The 19,016-nt window shown below is 43.2% G+C and overlaps 1 protein-coding gene across 16 annotated transcripts in view; it reads left to right on the plus strand.

The window, feature by feature from the left end:
• The window catches only part of ptprsa (protein tyrosine phosphatase receptor type Sa), a 214,840-nt gene extending 196,346 nt beyond the window's left edge, over positions 1–18,494 (plus strand). For all 16 annotated transcript variants that reach the window (XM_053843556.1, XM_053843721.1, XM_053843882.1 and 13 more), the window contains 7 exons: positions 336–621; positions 4,724–4,902; positions 4,968–5,094; positions 5,161–5,286; positions 10,985–11,139; positions 15,442–15,577; positions 15,693–18,494. In XM_053843556.1, coding sequence (XP_053699531.1) covers positions 336–621; positions 4,724–4,902; positions 4,968–5,094; positions 5,161–5,286; positions 10,985–11,139; positions 15,442–15,577; positions 15,693–15,761 — 1,078 coding nt within the window. In that variant the 3' untranslated portion in view covers positions 15,762–18,494. The remainder of the gene's footprint in view (positions 1–335; positions 622–4,723; positions 4,903–4,967; positions 5,095–5,160; positions 5,287–10,984; positions 11,140–15,441; positions 15,578–15,692) is intronic.
• Positions 18,495–19,016: the final 522 nt, after the last annotated feature.

Genomic DNA, 19,016 nt, shown 5'->3' on the forward strand with positions numbered 1-19,016 from the left:
TTTTCCCTCTCTGTATAAAAGCCTCACCATCATCACGTCCCACTGTGCATCTCCCTTTTTGCTCTTTCCTGCATCCCCCTTCTCATAAATGGTAGTTTCTCCAATTGACACCTACAGAGCTACACAATGGAAGGGAAATCTGACAGCTCGCAGTCGTACTTCTCTCTGTTATTTTACCGTCTTCTTTCACGTGCTTGCTCCCCCGGCGGTGTTGTATCCTCATATTTCATCTGCTCGTCTATTATTTAAACCAATCTGCACACGTTATTGGACCAGCACTATCAATTCTTGTTTGAATATTTAGTCCTGACACTCTTCCTGTCCGTCTCCTGAAGTGCGGGCGTGGGCCGGACGGGCTGCTTCATCGTCATCGACGCCATGCTGGAGCGCATCAAGCACGAGAAGACGGTGGACATTTACGGCCACGTGACGCTGATGCGCTCTCAGAGGAACTACATGGTGCAGACGGAAGACCAGTACAGCTTCATCCACGACGCTTTGCTGGAGGCCGTGGCCTGCGGCAACACGGAGGTGGCCGCCCGCAGCCTGTACTCCTACATCCAGAAGCTGGCGCAGGTGGAGACCGGCGAGCACGTCACCGGCATGGACCTGGAGTTCAAGGTAGAGGAGGTTCTGTGACAGGATCAGCGTCAGAAAACAGGCTTTAATCCCTATAATCTCGGAGATTATGAATACGCGGATCATCGCGGCTCCAGTGAGAAAGACTGATGCTGTGAGTGTGAGTGAGCAGGTGGGCTGATGATGAGGAACGCTGCTGAGGAGACGTGGATGTGAGCAGGTGAACGGGAGGAAGAAAGAAACACATTATTGTTCTGCTAAAGACCTTGGTTTCTGCCAGCCGTTCGCAAAATATGAGGAAAAGCCATAACCACATTTCAATGAAACTTTGAAGACGAGCGACAGACGATGACGTGATGGTGTGTTTCCGTCAGACCTCTCAAGTGAATCCTCCAGTTCTCTCCTCAAACTCTGACCGTTTCTGGTAGTGATGGGCTGATGAGGCTTCATGAAACAGTGCCACTTGATGGCGCTCTCTGCTCTGAAATCTTGGCTTGTGAGCATCTATTTCAATGAAACCTCACAACGTTCCTAAACCCACGGCGCCACCCACTGAGCTCTGAAAATAACCACACTGTTCCATGAAGCCGCATCAGTCCATCACTAGTGTCTGAAAACAAAAGCTACATAAACCCATCGCAAGCAGAATTTGAAATACAAACTGAAAATGTTTGTCCTATGTGCATTTGGAACGAATTGAATTAGCCTCTTGCAGGACGGAACCAAAAAATAGGGATGAGTTTGCAGAACTACGAAGCAGGAATTGATGATGGTTCTCAAAAGTGAGTCTCCATCTGGTTCCTGTGCACCAGGTAGTCGGCAATGAAATTTCCAGAGGGGCCACATTATGTATAGTGAGAAATGTGAGGGGCTTCAAGGTAAAGGACAGAAGACAAAAACTTGTATTAGGTGTAATTCAAAGATGGGAAAAAAGGTTGTGCTTAAAATGTCTGTTGTTGATTCGATATTCTTTATATATTTTGAATGTATTTTGTTTAAAGCTAATTTAAATAATACATTTTGAAACATGTTAAAGTGGTGACTATCTTGGGAATAGATTTTTTAAAATATAATTATTATTTTAAGCTTTACAGTTAAAGAAACTTGAGGGCCCCAAAAAATTCAAAAGTTAAATTTTAAATCAATAATGACTGATGAAGTACTATATCGTTTGTGGTTTTGCCATGTGCTTAAAATAGCTGTTGTTGATTTTATATTGTTTAAATTTTTTTACATATTTTGTTTAAAGACTGTTAATATAAATTATACATATTTAAACATGTTTAAAAAGTGAGTATTTTGGGAATAGATTGTTTATTATTATTATTATTATTATTATTATTATTATTATTGTTATTGTTGTTGTTATTATTATTATTATTATTGTTGTTGTTATTGTTATTATTATTATTATTATTTTGAGCGTTACTCATCAAAAGTTAAAGAAACTTTTAGCCCCCCAAAAATTCCAAAGTTATATTTTGAATCAACAGTGAATGATGCAGTACAATTTCATTTGTAGAGTTGCCTTCAAGAGAAACGCATCAATGCATTTTCTTAAAACTAAACTGGAACTCTGAGTGTATTATTAGTTCACAGAGTTTTCCAGACGAAGCCTTCTTTGTTCAATGTTTGGCTCGGTGGATCTTCTTCAGGGATTTCAAAGTAATAGGCTTGAGTTTAGAGAGTGTGGCTTTAATCGTGCAGGCGCCAGACCAAAAGATAGTTTTGCTGGCAGAAACTGCTCTTAAGTTTTCAGAAGAGTCCATCATTAACTTGTGAAATCAATGGCAACATGGCAGCTCGACTCAGCGGAACGCCAGCTCGCCTGGTGCTGCTTTCTTTTCCATCTCAAAATGTAGTTTCACCTATGAAGGCGGGCTTTGAAAGGCGCCCAGGCGGCGTCTCATGATCCAAAAGGTTCTCTCTGCGGGCTTTAGTGGGACAAGGCTGCATCAACAGTGCCCCCTGTCAGCCAGCAGCAACAGCTGTGCAAATGTCTTTCTCTTTGCTCAACTTAATGGTGCGGAGCCGTGACATCACGGAGTGTGACTGGTAATATGCTGATCTGGCATCAGAGGTTGAATGAGTGGGGATAAGTAAAGGGAGAGTGATGCGGCCAGTGGGTGGGCGCGCTGAGTAATGAGCGCTTGATGATGACAAATGGATGTGGAGGGCAGGGTGAGTGAGGGGCGGGAGCTTTGCCTAATGAGCGGAGCAACAACTGTGTACCGACTTGGCTTCGAAGGGGGCCACTCTAGGTGGGCGCTGTCGGCCACAAAGCAGCGCCTGCTGGGGTTCAAATCTGGGATGTGTCGAAGTGAGCAGGGGGAAAATACAGGGTGAAATACTGAAGGAAATGCTCAATGATTTCGGGATGAATTTGTGAAATAGCCCCAAACGTAATCCTCAGTTTGTGACCCGTTGAGCAGCGTACATCCTGTACTACCAGCTTCCCACTGAACAGCTCCGCTCGCGCTATAAATGGGAATGAACTGGCACCCAGGAGCAGTGGCACCCTCCATGGCTTCCAGCTCTGTGGGATGACGGGTTGCCAGGTTTGGCTGGTGTAACTGAGGGCCTTTATACTGCTGCCAGGCCACTGTGAGCCTTTCCAGGTACCATTGTGAAACACGGATCAAAAGCAGGACTGTCGCTGGGGATGGGAGGAAGAGGGAGGGGCCGACCAGGGCGAGTCAAGAAACCGTCTGTTTGTAGACGCCTTACTATAATTCTACTGAGTCAATGTGAAGAAGGAGCCGCTGTCTGTGAGTCCCGTCGCAGCCAAACAGCAGCTGTCCTGCTGAGGCCTGTGTGGTAATGATGATGTCGCAGCACTCTTCCTCATCTTCATCACCATCGCGCAAGTGTTTGTTTCTTTTGAAACATCCCTGTGTGAGGCCATTTATTATGCAGCTTTTATGAGCTGGTGACCCACTTTTAGCAGAGTTTGCTGTTTGATGCACACTTGATCTCCAGGCTTGTTAGTCTGTCTAAACCACAGTTGTAGCTGGTGACCTGGAAGGACCTGAAAGTTAGCGGACGCTCCTATCCGATAGATGTTTATTTTATTTTGGAAAAGCTTGCACTTTTCATGGAGCAAAGACTCCTGTCCAACATTTAAGGTGGAATATACGTCTCTCTCCGAATGTTTAAATTCAAGATAAAAGCACAAGAGATTGGCCTCTGAATAAAGTTCAGTAAATTGTTGTTGCAGGGAATGACTGAGATAAATTGACTCGTGAGATATTGTGACTTTTTTAGGTGGTAAATTCACTAAATGTAAGATTCCCTGTCTGCATATACAGTCAACACTGGTGAGTAGATAATTAAAGTACAAATAAGATTAGTGGTCTGACTTAAGCCTTTAGTTGATTCCATGTTGAATTGTAAGTCTGTTTTGGACACAAAGTTGGTTCTGAAAAATGCAATACTCAAAGCTGAGAGACATAGTTACTATTTACACTCGAACATAGCCACATGCCTAGTGTATCAGACGCAAGGCTAGTGGGCCAAAGACGGTTCGAAGTCTGACACAACTGGACCAAGAACTACACTTGACATGATGGATGGATCGATAATAGTTGTGTGACAGTAGTACTCAATACACAAACATAAGTCGTAGAACGTACAGTAAAAAAAAAAAATACCATAAGTATATTATTATATAATAAGAGCTTTAAAAAAATAGACAGTTTAATGTCAGTGTTCAACCGCGATACACCAACTGCCAGGTGGCTGTCTGAAGACCCAAGATTCACTTCAGTAAAGTACACTTCAGCTGAACATTACAATGCAGTCGAGCCTGTTTACACTTTGTTGAGGTGTGTTGGTCCCATCATATACACAAAAGGTGTTTTATTTAATGGCGCTACAGCTTTCCTCGAGTACTTCTGAGTATAAAATATCTTTGGTCTCCACTCCATCAGCTCTTCACAGCTACAGTACATCCATCCTCCAAGTTGTTTATCTGAAGTGTTATTTTTGGTTCATTAAAACATTCCTTTTTACTGCAAAGAAAAGGAATACCGGGCACAAAGTCGTAGTCAATCCAAGTGTTTTGAGTGGGTGAAGAAACACGCTTGGATGTTGGAGCTGGTCTCAGGTCAGAGCCATCCTCACCGTTTCTCTTGTTCTGCACCAGCGCTTGGCCAACTCCAAAGCTCACACGTCACGCTTCATCAGTGCCAACCTTCCCTGCAACAAGTTCAAGAACCGGCTGGTCAACATCATGCCCTACGAAACCACACGTGTCTGCCTGCAGCCCATCAGAGGCCTGGAAGGGTCGGACTACATCAACTCCAGCTTCATTGACGGATACAGGTGGGCGGAGTTGGGCGTTTGAGAGACAGGAGGACGGTTTCTCACATGGTGTGGTGCTTCTGCAGGCAACAGAAGGCCTACATCGCCACGCAGGGCCCTCTGGCCGAGACCACGGAAGACTTCTGGAGAATGCTGTGGGAGAACAACTCGACTATCGTGGTCATGTTGACCAAACTGAGAGAGATGGGACGGGTAAGAACAGCAGTCACGTATACATCTGAAGGTTTGCCTCCTGCTTATCTCTGTGTGCTCCAACAGGAAAAGTGTCACCAGTACTGGCCTGCAGAGCGCTCCGCACGCTACCAGTACTTTGTAGTGGATCCTATGGCCGAGTACAACATGCCGCAGTACATCCTTCGGGAATTCAAAGTCACGGACGCTAGGGTAAGATTTGCCTTTGCACAGCCCAGATCCTAAAAAAAACTGAAATAGTGTGACCTATTTTTTTAGTTAAATTTGTTACACATTATTCACCTAAACTCACATCTCCTGCCGTGAGCTATGAATAACTTACACCACAACACCACCAGTTCCCTTCTTTATTTTTGGGTCCAATTAGCCGTGGTAGTTTATAAGTCGAGCAGCAGTGACGCTGCCGTCACGAGGATCTGCAACTGTGTGACAGATCCATTTCTACACACAGACACAAGCACAGAACGAGCAAATACTGATCTAGATTTCAGTGTGAGGTGCAAAAATAGTTTGAATTAATTCATCCCAAATTCACTTCTTCCTTTATTGTCAAAAACCTTCTTCCTTCAAGTCCTTTCACGTCACCAGTGTGGAAAACAGGTGACAGGTGCTGTGAAGGACTTTTTGTTTTGTTTTGTTTTGTTTTGTTTTTCCTTCTGTTCATCTCACCCAATAGTGATGATTTCAAAAATGTAAAAAAATATTGTAAGCATATTTAGAAATATGCATATTTAGAAATTTTGTCCGTATTTTTTTTCATGATTTTAATTCAGATTTTGTATAAATTATATGTATGTTTTTTCACAGTATTTTTACTACTTTTTACAGGGTGAAAATTAAGGTTAAAAATCTATTTTTTTATTAAAGAAAATATATGCAACTGCAATGAGATCGAACGCTTTTATAGGTTTTATTTTAGATTAGATTTGGGCTCCAGATGTCGCCGTGAGCTTTACAGGAATTGCATCGAATGGTTTCACCAGGAACTCTTCACTTCTCTTATTCACTCCTGAAGTTCTTCCAAACTCTTTGGTTTGCAACAGTCGACTTACTCCTCCAACCAATGAGGATTCCATTCTCGTGCAAAATAGAGCTCCTCCCCTTTTTGCCCTTGGTGAATTGCTGAATGCCCCCTGACACTTACTTACGCCCGGTGACTTTCTTTCTTTGGGGTTGGTTAAAGGAACCCGTGTGCTGTTCCAAACCAAAGAAATGGGAAGAACCTGAAGGCCGACATCTTGAGCCTGTATCAAATGTGAAATAAAACCTCAAGCTTCTGATGTACTCCTTTAAAAATAAACAATTTACCAGTGTTTTAAAATAAGTTTTGTCACCTTAGGATCTTTATGCTCATTCCTTCTTTTTTTTCCGACCCCTAACAACTGTCACAGTGTATAATGTGGCCCCTCAGGAAGTTGAATAGCCCAGCCCTTTCATCGAAATTATAATATTTAATCTCATGATTCATGCCTAAAGGTGTCTAGTTTATTGAAATATATGCAGTAAATGAATGGTCAAAGTGAAGTCAGTGGAAAATGCTTGTGTCCCTAAAAGGGCCCCGTGAATGACTGCGTAATAATCCTCCTACATTTACACAAGGAGCGACCGTAAATGTTTCACAAGCATCATTGCAGGAGAAAATATAAACACATTAAGATGCTAATGACTTCTCTTTCTTTACAACCGCTCATGTCTCCTTTACTGCTTTATGACGCATGGCATGTTTTTCTTTCTTTTGCTCCCTTTGTTCCATCTCCAGAACATTCTGCCTCAGCGCAGGGATTAAATATGAAAGAGGGGCAAAGACAACAACCCAGTAAACAAGGCACACAGAAGAGGGAGCGAAACAGGGGGGAAATCGGGGAATATGTAACACAGAACCTGAAGGCCCACGCTGCGTGTCAAATTGTGTCATTAAATACGTGACTGGCTCCCCAGATGCGAGCGCTGAGGCGTGGCCTGCGTGTGGCGTCGCCGCGCTCAGCCTGAGCTCAAAATGTAACGTTACGAACAGGGTCGCAACACGCTTCCTTCAAAATTACTTTTGTATTTTTTTGGTTTTTATTTTTCTAAAAATGAAATAAAACCACAATAACAAGCCTCTCTGGAGGTTCTCCCCTCTCTGTCTGGAAAACAAGTGTGTCACCTGAATTAAACCGGCCACTCAGACCCTCAGGACGCTGATGTCATGATGGTGCTGTTTGAAAAATTAATATGTAATCCCCCCTCTCCCACATGAGTCATTTTGGCGAGTCTCAAAAGATATCATGGCAATCTCAACTCTTAAGTGTCTGTCTTTTATTATATTTTTTTTATTATTTCTTTATTATTTTGGTGCAAACAATCGAAAAAAAATCTGTATAAATCATAAATATTGGAAGATGGAAGAAATATTTAAATATTTTATTTACACAAGTTACGTGAAAACAGACCGTGATTTATTGCCACTTTATTTGTTATTTCCTCATTAAATTGTCTTTATTTTGAGTGACAAGAAGTACTGTAAAAGTTAGTTAAACGGTTTATTTTAAATGAACATTTCAAAATGACTTATTAGAGCCGTGGGGGGGAAGCAGAAGCATGAAAAGTTTATTAATAATATTATTTCATCTGAAAAAGTTGTAGTTTTGCTCTGACCTCACAAGGGCCACCTAAACACAGGCACGTACTGTAGACCACACCTTGCCCACCAGCTTTTTCTCATCCGTCGTCTCTACGCGTTCCACCCTGCCTGCACTCTCCTCTTCGCCTTCCTTGTCTGATACAATACTTTATTATTTCTTAGTTCTCCTCGGACGTGTGTGTGTGTCTCTGTAACATTCACTCACTTTCATTTATTGACGGTTTCAAATATATATTTGGAGGGGTCCTCCAAGATCATTTTGTCCAATTGTTTCTTCACTATACTCTATTTAAACACTGTATTTCCATTTACAATATAGTCCTGAATAGTTACGTTGTAGATGATTGCAATAGTTGTCAATACTTCAAACAATTTTCATCAGGTGTCTGCAGTTCTAGTACCAATGCTGGGGTCTTTGGAGGTGCTTCAGTGGGCTTCCTGATTTATCAAGGGCATGGGAACGAGACCCAATCCCCTCAAGTCCCAGTCGAGTCATTGACAGGAGGAGAAAACAAGGCTTGTTGGAAATACATGAGGAGGAAAAAGAGGAGTCGGTAAAGGAGTTGGTAAAAGAGGGAATTGACTTGTTGGAAAAGCGAATAAATAAAAACAATGTCTATGTTCTTATTCCTGTGTGTATCTATGTCCTTATAGGCTAATAGATGACTATATTTATGTCAATTTTGACATATTTCAAAATACATTTCCACTTTGTTTTCCAGTTAATATTCTTTATCATTGAATTCTCCTGGCATTCCCTTCATGTTGTGAGGTCAGAATGTCAGATGAATGAAAGGCTCATGAACAGTTCAAATATTCACACGAGGTAGTCGGAGTAACCCTGACCGAATATAGGCGTACTTTCATAAAGTCATGGTCGGGTCTCGGAGTGAGAAGATGATTTGCTTAAGAAGAACATGAAAAATAAAATGTAACTGTGGTGAATGTCCTACTCACGGAGCTCATTTGCACCAACACCTTTCCTCTTCCATTTACTCTGCAGACGCTGACTAGATAAATGCCAGCTCAACTGTCCGGGTGGAATCTCTCCTTCTGGCTCCACCGATACTTTAAAGTCAATGCAAGTTTATTTGTTTTAGCGATGGCGTTCACGTGGCGCCGTCTACTCTGAACAATACCCCAGAAGCAGAGAAAATAAATTCTCAGCTATCTTTCCCCCACAGCGAGTGTCGACGCTCGGTAATCGTGGGCTGCGTGATGAATTCTTTAGAATTCAGCAAAATCTTTATTTGCCTGATGGCTACCTGAGAAAACAGCTACTTCAAAGCCTCTTCAGATGAGGAATCGCAGCAGCGGTCCCTATTCTGTTTCAAGTATTCTGTTTCAACGCCGCTGCTGTTGCTTCAGCCTGGTTTGCTCATGATCAGGGAAAATGAATCAAACATGTGAGTCTTTCTTTGACTCACAAAAGTAAAATATTTTACTCACTGCAATAGAAATGATTGAGCCTTTATTTTACATTTTTATATCATTTTTCTTTAGGTCTGTGGGAATGGTAACAAGTGGATATGTTTCAGTTTTTTTTTTCTTTTACTCATTTTCAAGCCTTGTTTTATCTCCTACAAGAACTTTACACCGCCTATTGTCTTGTCTTTAAGATGCAGTAATAAACTTTACAGTTGTTAAAAAAGGGGAGTTTTGCCACCATTTTCTGAGATGAATTTTAATACCGGGCTGTTGTTTTTCATTTTCATCTGAGTTTTGAGTTTGTTAATGCAAAACATTCTCCAAAGACATTGGACATTTTCCACCTGAAATTGAGGCAAAATTCAGCCGTGTGCATTGCATGTTGACACCTTGTGTTTGCCTCTTTATCAGACAGGCCTTCACGGTGTCTTATAAATGCATGTCAGCGTGTTATAGTTGGTGGATTTGTAGCCCAACTATGAATGAGGTATAGAAATAGAAAAGGAATAGTCACTATTAGTACATCACACATTGATGCTAGGCCTTTTAAATGTCAGATTTATCATCGAGTCGCAAGAGGCAGTTGTGGTAGTGTCAGGTGTAAGTATGATTCAATTGTGGATCTAGCACACAGAGTTTCGCCTCTTGTTTTCCTCACCGACTTAACACACAATAACCTGAACGCAGCAATGCAACGCGAGTAATTGAACAACTTAAAACATCCATAAGCTGATGTTAACTGAGAGGCTACCTCCAGACGCTAATCTCTCCCTCTTGAGTGGCTTCATATGGGTTCATTGATCGAGATAATTCCCTCTAAATTCTCGGCAGAGACTCACACAAAGATGAGGGAAGGAAGAAGTGAGGTTCACCTGCCGAGCTCCTGGAGCTGTGATTCTTACGTGTGAACAACTGGCAAGAGCAGACGTGTGAGAACTGCACCTGATCGGAACTGGGACTGGAAGAAGTTGCTGCTGGGATCCAGATGACAGCTCCTCTGATCTCAGACAACTGTCAGAGGAAATGTGTGTTCCGGCGCCTTGTTTTCGTGGAGAAGCTAATGAATATGAATGAAATATGAGGGACGAAAATCACTCGTATTAGTATTTGTTCTGTACTTTAGAAACGGATTCAGTGGCGTTTTGGAAAACCAAATATCATAAAGATTCAGTTTTTAGGATTTGTCAGGAAGAACATCTTTCTCAGCTGGAGCCACAGATCTGCAGTCTGTGGTGGAATACATTTTTGAAGGCAGTTCCCTCGCCCCCTCTGAGATATGATTTGGAGAATCAATACAGAAGCAAATTGTTTAGATTGACATTTTGTCTGGTGGCTTTGATGGGTTGTCAGAGTTTTTGTTTTCAATTTTCATTATCCCAGCGCTCGCTTAGACGTTCCCGCTTTCTTCCCGGCGCTCCATTTGCTCATCCATCAGGACGCGGTATTGATCCCTGCCCGGGATTATCCTACTCAACAAGGTGTCTGGGAGAAGACGCCCGCCGAGCCAGATACACTATTGATTGGCTATAAGTTGGGCCTCTGTCCTGGCACACACACACACACACACACACACACACACACACACACACACACACACACACACACGCACACGCTTTATGATTAAAAAGAGAATTGAGTTGAGGGAAGAGCTGACCCTTGATGCAGTGCACGGCTCTAAAGTGCTTTTATGATGTCGTAAAGATCCAAAAATGCAAGCTGAATATTTCAGTTTTGGACCGCGAACAGGCATTGAAGTCGTAGATTTCTGTTTTCCTCTAGTCTCCAGTGTGACCTCGTAAAAAAAGTTTGAATTTAACAGGTGTATCTGCTTATTTTCAGGACGGCCAATCCCGGACGGTACGGCAATTCCAGTTCACCGACTGGCCGGAGCAAGGCGTTCCCAAATCTGGGGAGGGATTTATTGACTTCATCGGGCAGGTTCATAAAACCAAGGAGCAGTTCGGACAAGATGGGCCGATTTCTGTCCACTGCAGGTAGGAAAAAAAAAATAAAAACACGTACCTACAATGTAAGTGCGTGCGGTCCTCACAACAGACTCCTGTTCTGACGTGGCCCTTTCACTAAACCGTCCCACCTCATTCTCTAATGGAGGTTCAAGGTTTACGGTGTGGCGGTTTTCGCCGCATCATCAGATACAGACACTCCTTCTGTCTTTTTTATTCCCCGCCGCAGTCTCTCCTCCTCAGCACCTCCACCGGCCCGTCTTCTCCATAATTGATAAGGCCATGATGCAGCCTGGCATTTGCAAAGAGGGGCCTCATAAAGCGATACAACCATTCATTTTAGATTTTACGATCCCACCATGATGCCTCTTTATCGTCCAGGTGTTGAAGGTGACCCACGCCGTAAAGATGGCAGAGATTTCAGGATTTGGTGTTTTGATGTTGCCATTGTCGCTTAGCGGTTGGTCACCAGCCGGCCATTTTGACCTCATGCAGGTGCATCGGGGTGCTAGGCTCAAACATTATGACTGGATGTCTGGTTGTGATCAGGCCGGTCGTGGTGGTTTACCAGAGTCATGCTGATCAAACCTTGGTGGAAAAGAGGGCAAATGTGACTCAAAAGTGCTTCAGCGTTAATATTGCATGCAGCTAAGTAAGTGCCCAATTCTGCTCTTGACCAGGACCCGAACCAAGTGGGTAAAAATAAAGTTTTCAAATCATGCTCCAGGCAGCTGTCCCAGTAGAGCAGGAGGGACAAGCCCCGGTTGCATGCAAACAGGTCGTCGGTACGGGAATATCTGCCCAAAACCAGGTCCAAAACCAACCCATCCTCACGCCCATTGGTGATATATTGACCCTGGCAAAGTGGACTTTTCATCCTTCTGCGGTGTTGGTGACACGTAGGTGTTTCAATGGAGTAAGGAGTATTTCCCTCCCATGGAGCAGTGTGGATTGCGCGTAGCACTAGGAGACATTCTGAAGCTTTCTTCACAGAATTACATGGCGCATCAGTTGCCATCTATAACCCCGCACTTGGCTCTCCTCCTTACTAACAGAAAGTCACCGTGTCTGGAAGTAACAGGCTTTAAATGGCAATCGACACCTTGTTTCATGTAGATCGAAAGGTGCGCCATCTTGTGGCTTACCTAGCCCCAACCTCAATCTTTTTCTTAAGTGTCGCGCCACCCCTGGAGTCCGGAGATGCCACGGAAGTGAAAGCCTTAAATCTGTCAACATGCAACACTGAAGGCTGCCTTTGGCTTCACTGAGGACACTGTGAATGAGCAGCAGCTGAGTAAGAGGACATGGAAAGAGACAAGAGGAAAACAAGAGCAGACCCACCTTCTGGTTTGGTCAGGTTTTTAGTATTTTTTTCTGCGGCCAAAGATAGTAAATAGTAATAGAAAAATTGGTCATGAAACTGAAGCAGTTCACATCCATGCAGACGAAACCATGTGTTTGTTTTAGCATTCGCCTGCATTTGAAGCCTTTCACACACAAAAACATATTCTGATTTTGCTGACTAAAATCTCACACGCTGCGAAGCAAGATGGGCAGCGATCACAAGTGGAAACAAGCTCCATGAGGTGGGATGCAGATTGCCAGTGATGGGCGGATGAGGCTTCATGAAACAATGTCCTCATTTTCACAGCTGTTTACAAATGAAGTGAAGCAACTGTTCTGGGCTCTGAAAATGAGGACACGGTTTCTTCAACAACAACAAAAAAAAAATCTGCAGGATTCTACATTATGCTGAAGAACCTGCAATATTCTACAAAAACAGGCTTTCTTTTCTTTTCTTCTTTTTTCCCTCAGCTATTGCAGCTGGCCGGTCATCATTATGGGCATTTAGCTCACCGGTTTGATGGGCTTGTCAGCTCAAAACATCACACTTCTATTCAATCTGTTTCTGGTGTCGATTTCTTTATTACTCCATATTTCAACCTCAGACATTAAGAAAGACATTAGTGAGTTTTGGCCGAAGCCTTCCGCCACTATTTCACCTCTAAACCAGGAGTCAGCGGCGAGATTCACGCTCTTTAAAAAGGGTAGAAGTCATGAAAAGCCGCGATCATTCTTCCCGTATTACTGTTGCGTCCTTGGTGCGGGTGGGAAATAAATATCTAGCACACAGGCTCCATGACATCATCAGCGTAACATCACCCTCGCTGGATTCAAAAGCAATGATGTCACCAGCCGCCGAGCGGCCCGTGGGGAGTTGTTGGATGTGTCAGGACGGTCCAATAAGACTGACTTATTCCTCCACGCTGCCATCCCTCCTTCCTGTATGGATGGGGGGGATAAGGGTCTGGCATTGGCCACGATCTAGTGAGAGCACATGAGGGAGATTTGCTCGCATCATTACAGTTGAGGCAGAACCGCAGTGACAATCATCTCCCGGGTTGGATATTATTAGTCTTGGCATCAGGACTGGATTATGAAGGAACCAAACACAAGTGTCTTGGCTTGGTGTTGTTCTGTGGACTCCAGATATGTGGCGCAGAATTGGGTGCAATATTTGAGGATTGTGTGAAATGGTTTCTCAGGTGGCTCCAGACAAACTCCTGAAAAGTTGAGATTTTTAATGTCGGATTTTTTTTTTCCCTCTCAGCATCATGAAAGCTTTGTCATCTTTGAACAGCTACTGTAGCTGCTTCTTCTTCTCTTATTCGTGCATCTCCTGTCACTGGCCTTCTCCATCTGTCATCTCTGTGTGTCTTCTAATCCTCTTCTCTTCGCTCTCTTTCTCCAGTCGACTGGCACTCGCTCTCTTCCTGCTCTTCCTCCCCCTCTCCCCAGCCTCTATCTAATAAATATATCCCGTTTGCCTTTGTCATTAATTGCCTGATTTCTCCCTGTGAATGGAGACACCAAATCCCCTCAGTCTGCGGCTGCTCGGCAAGCTTTCAGATTTAGAGCGACGGTCCTGCTGGAGGCAGAGCATGAGAGTGTATGAGTCCATGTGACCGAGGAAGTGGCTTTGGCTGGGCTGAGTGGGAGTGTGAGGTGTGTGTGTGAGGTGTGTGTGTGCGTGTGCGTGTGCGTGTGCGTGTGCGTGTGTGTGTGTGTGTGTGGGCGCGTGACTCTGCCAGTGTGGTGCAGGGGTGGGCAGTTCATTTTTCTATGGGACAAACCATTTTAACTGCTACAGCGGAAATAGGTGTGGATGGATAAAAGGAAATATATTCAGATGAAAACAGATATTTCAACTTTTATTTCTGGTTATTTTTTCCTTCTCTATGTTCACTTTTATTTTCCAATGCCAGTCCTATGATTCCACAAAACTGCATTGACTGCAGTGCTTGAAGTCAAATGACTGGATGAGATATTTTCATACGTTGTATTGCACTTACATTCATTTGAGTTTGTTAGTGCTGTGACAAGTAGAGTGAAAAAAAAAACAAGGTAATTTTTAATTTATAAAGTAAATACATATGCTCGTGAATAATAATAACGGATATCTGAAAGTACAGTTTAAATTTTCTGTTAGAATTACTTGTGCATGTGGGTTTTTTCTGGCTTTTTTGTGAGAAATGAAAATAATTATTATAGTTAAAAAGAACGTATATTTTTAGATAGAATAATATGTTGCAGAGTGGATATACAAACTGACTGAAACAGATAGATATGGAATGGTGAAGTTAAAAAGACAAAATATCAAAAAATAATAATAATAATAATAAAAAATTAGAATTTAAGAAATAGATAATGTAAGACTTCATGGAATCCAGTGTAGCTTCAAGTCTTTCGCCTCACATCAAGTATGTTTGCGGTAATGTCCAGATGATCAGAGCCATTAAAAAGTCCAGTCCCTTCTTGGCGACAGTATCCCACAAATATTTGGCTTCACTCAGCAAAACAGCACTGGAGGCTAGAAAAAGCCCAAATAAATGTGTTGTCATGCAGCATCAATTACTGCTCCATTTGCTGGAGTGGAAGTCATTTCACTCTCCAGTTCTGCCTGAGAGCGGCGGGAGGTTCTGCTGCAGGGGAGGAGCCCACCTTCCTGCATCTTTGTGTGTCTGTTGACTGTCCTGGCGGGCCGGTGTGGTCGAGACTGTGAGCGTGGAAAGACTTATTCCGACTCTTTTGTTGCTTGAACTCTCTCTCCTGAGTTTCCAGTCAGGGATGATTGTGGTTGCTGCAGCTCAGACTGTAGGTACAGTTGTGTAGTGATTTAAAGCTGCGGCGGAGCGTCCGGTGGTGCTGTGTGTTGGCTGCTCACAGGAGACTCGTAATGGATTTATTCGCACTACAAACATAATGAATTCCCTTTCCGTTCGGTTGATGCTGCGTTTAAACTTGATCAACATTTTCCTTCTCCTGTCGCAGCGCTGGTGTTGGCCGCACCGGAGTCTTCATCACCCTCAGCATCGTCCTGGAGAGGATGCGCTACGAAGGCGTGGTCGACATTTTCCAGACAGTCAAAATGCTACGCACACAGAGACCAGCCATGGTCCAGACCGAGGTCAGTGTTGGGTCCCGAGTCTGGCCTCTTTTTACTCCTTCAGATGGTGTTGTACGGCTCATCGAGGCGTACGCTTCTGAGAATGAAACTTACGGCTGTGCTTCTTCTCCGACAGGACGAGTATCAGTTCTGCTACCACGCCGCTCTGGAGTACTTAGGAAGCTTTGATCACTATGCAACGTAAAAAGCCATCTCTCCCCCCTCCACCAATCCTGTCGCCCCTCTCCACCTCGACAGTCTCCTGAGCCATAGAAACTTGAATTTTGAAAAGCCGCCACTTCTAATTCTGACGCACCCAACCGCAAGTTTCTGTCTCCGCGTGGTGACGCCTGATCCGACGATTCCGAATCAGCCCAGATCTCAAAGAAACCGAACCGAAAAACACAAACTATGGCTCATGCTGAGGGTCCGGTTTTTGATCAACGTTGCCAGGCTCCTAACTTTACCTCAAGTGTTTCAAAATGGAGGACAATGTAAAAAAAATATTTTTATTTCTCTTCTCAAAAACAGTGGTTATTAGCTGCAGATGATGGAGAGGCAGTTGGATGTAGCCGATACGGGGTGACATTCTCTTGTTGTTTTGATATCAATGGGTGTAAATGAGTATTTTTGTGAGTGAAATTCAGCATTTTTTTTCCTCCTCCCTGTCCAAACTGTGGTTAACCATCTCTCCGAGGGAGAAAAAAAAAGAGAACGCTCCCATCTGGTGGGAGGGGGGGACGGAGGGGGGACCTGCTAAGGAGATGCTAACAAAATCACACGACAGCCTCTTCCAACATGAGAGGCGACGCTCATCTGTCAGGAAGGAATTGAAACTCAAGACTAGAGAACTGGATTTAGAGACAAGAAAAAGAAAAAAAAAAAAATTCATGCCTGTTGCTCGAAGCTCGACTGGTCCGGTGACCATGGCAACCCACTTTTGTTTGTTTCCACTGTGGAATCGTGGCTGGTTCACCGGACCATTTTTCAAGGCAAATCTTTGGACACACCCTAACAGACAAAGAGGGGCTTGTCTTTGTGTACAAAGATCACCGTTTTTTTTTTTGTTCCAGTCAGAAACCAAACATGCTGCTTATCAAGTGTATGCTGTACGTGTGACTCTGGAGAGAAGAACAAGATGCAACAGGAGCATCCACGTCATCGTCCCCCGGTCTCTATCACCTCGACTACTCTATAACCATGTATCTCAGTATAAAAGACTCAAAAGTGGCAGGTGCGAAGCTTTTGTGTTCTCGTGGTTGGAAAAAAAATTGGCCCTCTCTTTGTGTTCGGTAAGAGGTGGATAGTTTTTTAGGTTTTTTTATTTGGACTCAAGAATGAAGTTTCTTGCACACCCCATAAAAACACCCTCAAGTCGGGTTTTTTTAGCTGTAAAATCAGTGTTGTGCACAAGAAGGCGGGACGATGGACTGAACTGTGTGTGATCTTATTTCCAAAAAAGCCTTATTGTTGATGTAACATTACAGATGAAAAAAAAAAAAATTAATGTTGTATGGCTTAATTTGCGTTACATTTTTCTTTCCTTTTTTTTTAACAGAGATATTGCATTGCATTTTTTAATACTAGTAGCTAAGAAAAAGTGCTTATCTGTTCATATTATGTTGAAAGACATTCTATTTTTTCACTGTAGAAATGTTACGTCTGTGTGTGTGTGCATATACGGCTGCGCCCACACACATTCATATATATGAAAATGCAGAATATGAAATTATATCCAAGCATAGTATGAATTAAATGCTCCTTTTATTTTTCATGTTTAGAGAGACTAACCTCCGTGTGGACCGGCCCGCTCATCTTTTGTTTTTGTAGCAGCGTTACGAAGACCCAGACGGAATTGGCCTCACGCGTGCAGACTCGTATTTTTTACTATTTACATAACATAAAGTGGTACTTCATTTTGTCATAGATGTAAATAACAAATATATAGACTATATGTATTTGTCGAACCCTGGAGGCTCAGCAGTGATGTGAGGATGGACGAAAAGGAAAAAAAACGATTCCCAACTTCTAAAGTGTTTTCTCTCCTTCTCAAGTGTTCTTTCGGTTCGAACCCTGCATCCTGATCTTTAAATACCGTTTGCCTTTTTTTCTGCCTTTAATTTCCCTGGCCAGCAGTGAGATCCGGGAAACGTGCCAGACTCTGTTCTCGCACATTTGGCGAGGGCCATGAAATCGGCGTCAGCGTATGTAACTAAATCAAAGCCGGGAAGTCGACCCATCCAGTCTTTCTTTCTTCATCTCACGATGAGCTGTTGGTCTCGGTCTGGATCATGTGTTGGGACATGAACTGTGCTCATGTTGAAGAATCCACATTCTCCGTTCCCGCTCCTCTCGCGCCCCGTAGGTGTCTTTCATTCCTGAACCGCTTTAAATGACCGCTATGCCAAATATTTCATCTTTCGTTCTACGTCATGCATTAAACTTGTCGAGATCCATGCTTTTTTTTTTTTTGCTTTTTATATGTGACACAGAAAGAATTCTGGACTGATGCAAACAAGGGGAAACCATGACAACCAAAAAAATGTGCTGCAACTGTCTCCACACCTTCAGATGTGTCTCTGCGACCCACTTTTTTTTTTTTTTTTTTTCCAAATGAAAGAAAGACTCTGGCCCCGAGCCAGAAGCGCAGAAGTTTGTCCAATGTGACTTCATGTGCTAATGATCCAGACTCGCCCGGACAAACAACACTGGACTTTGTGGTATCTGGGATCATTGCAGAAAAGACACTCGGGGAACAAAAGAGTCATCCACGAACACAAGGAAAGAGCAGAAAACAATTCCCGACTCAGCAGAATAGTTTTTTCTTTGTAGGAGGGCCGATCACTTTCAACTGTTACTTCTAACTGAAACAATACTTGGTTTAAAGCCACTGTGTATGTAGATATGTTGACTTTGTATTAAAGAAATGTTGTCTGAACATCTGTCTGGTCTTCTCTCCCTGAGCATTCATTTCATCATGTCATGATGCAGATGCTTTTGGGCCGGTGACGCTTCGTGAAACAGTGTCCTCATTTTCAGAGGTCACTAGATGGCGCTCTCTGCTCTCTGCTTGTTGGTTTTGAACCACTATTTTGATGAAACCTCACAGGATTTCTAAGCAATGACCGTGACTGATGGGTTGATGAGGCTTCATGAAACAGTGCCATGACTTTCAGAGCCCACTAGATGTCACTGTCTGATCCACAAAAATTGGTTTTAAACCACCACCTTCATGAAACCTCACACTTCTAAACCAAGAGCACCACCTACTGAGCTCTGAAAATAAGCACACTGTTTCATGAAGCTTCATCGGCGCGTTACTATATAAGTGATGATGTAAATGATGCCTCAGTGAGTGTGTGACATACTCACTCACTGTATCGACCAAGGTCCAATACTGTGCTGGTGTTCCATAATGGCGCCACCTGCTGGATTAAATCCACTTATCCCGCCAACTTTC

Source organism: Synchiropus splendidus, chromosome 1, assembly GCF_027744825.2.
Source record: "Synchiropus splendidus isolate RoL2022-P1 chromosome 1, RoL_Sspl_1.0, whole genome shotgun sequence".
Classification (NCBI taxonomy): Eukaryota; Metazoa; Chordata; class Actinopteri; order Syngnathiformes; family Callionymidae; genus Synchiropus; species Synchiropus splendidus.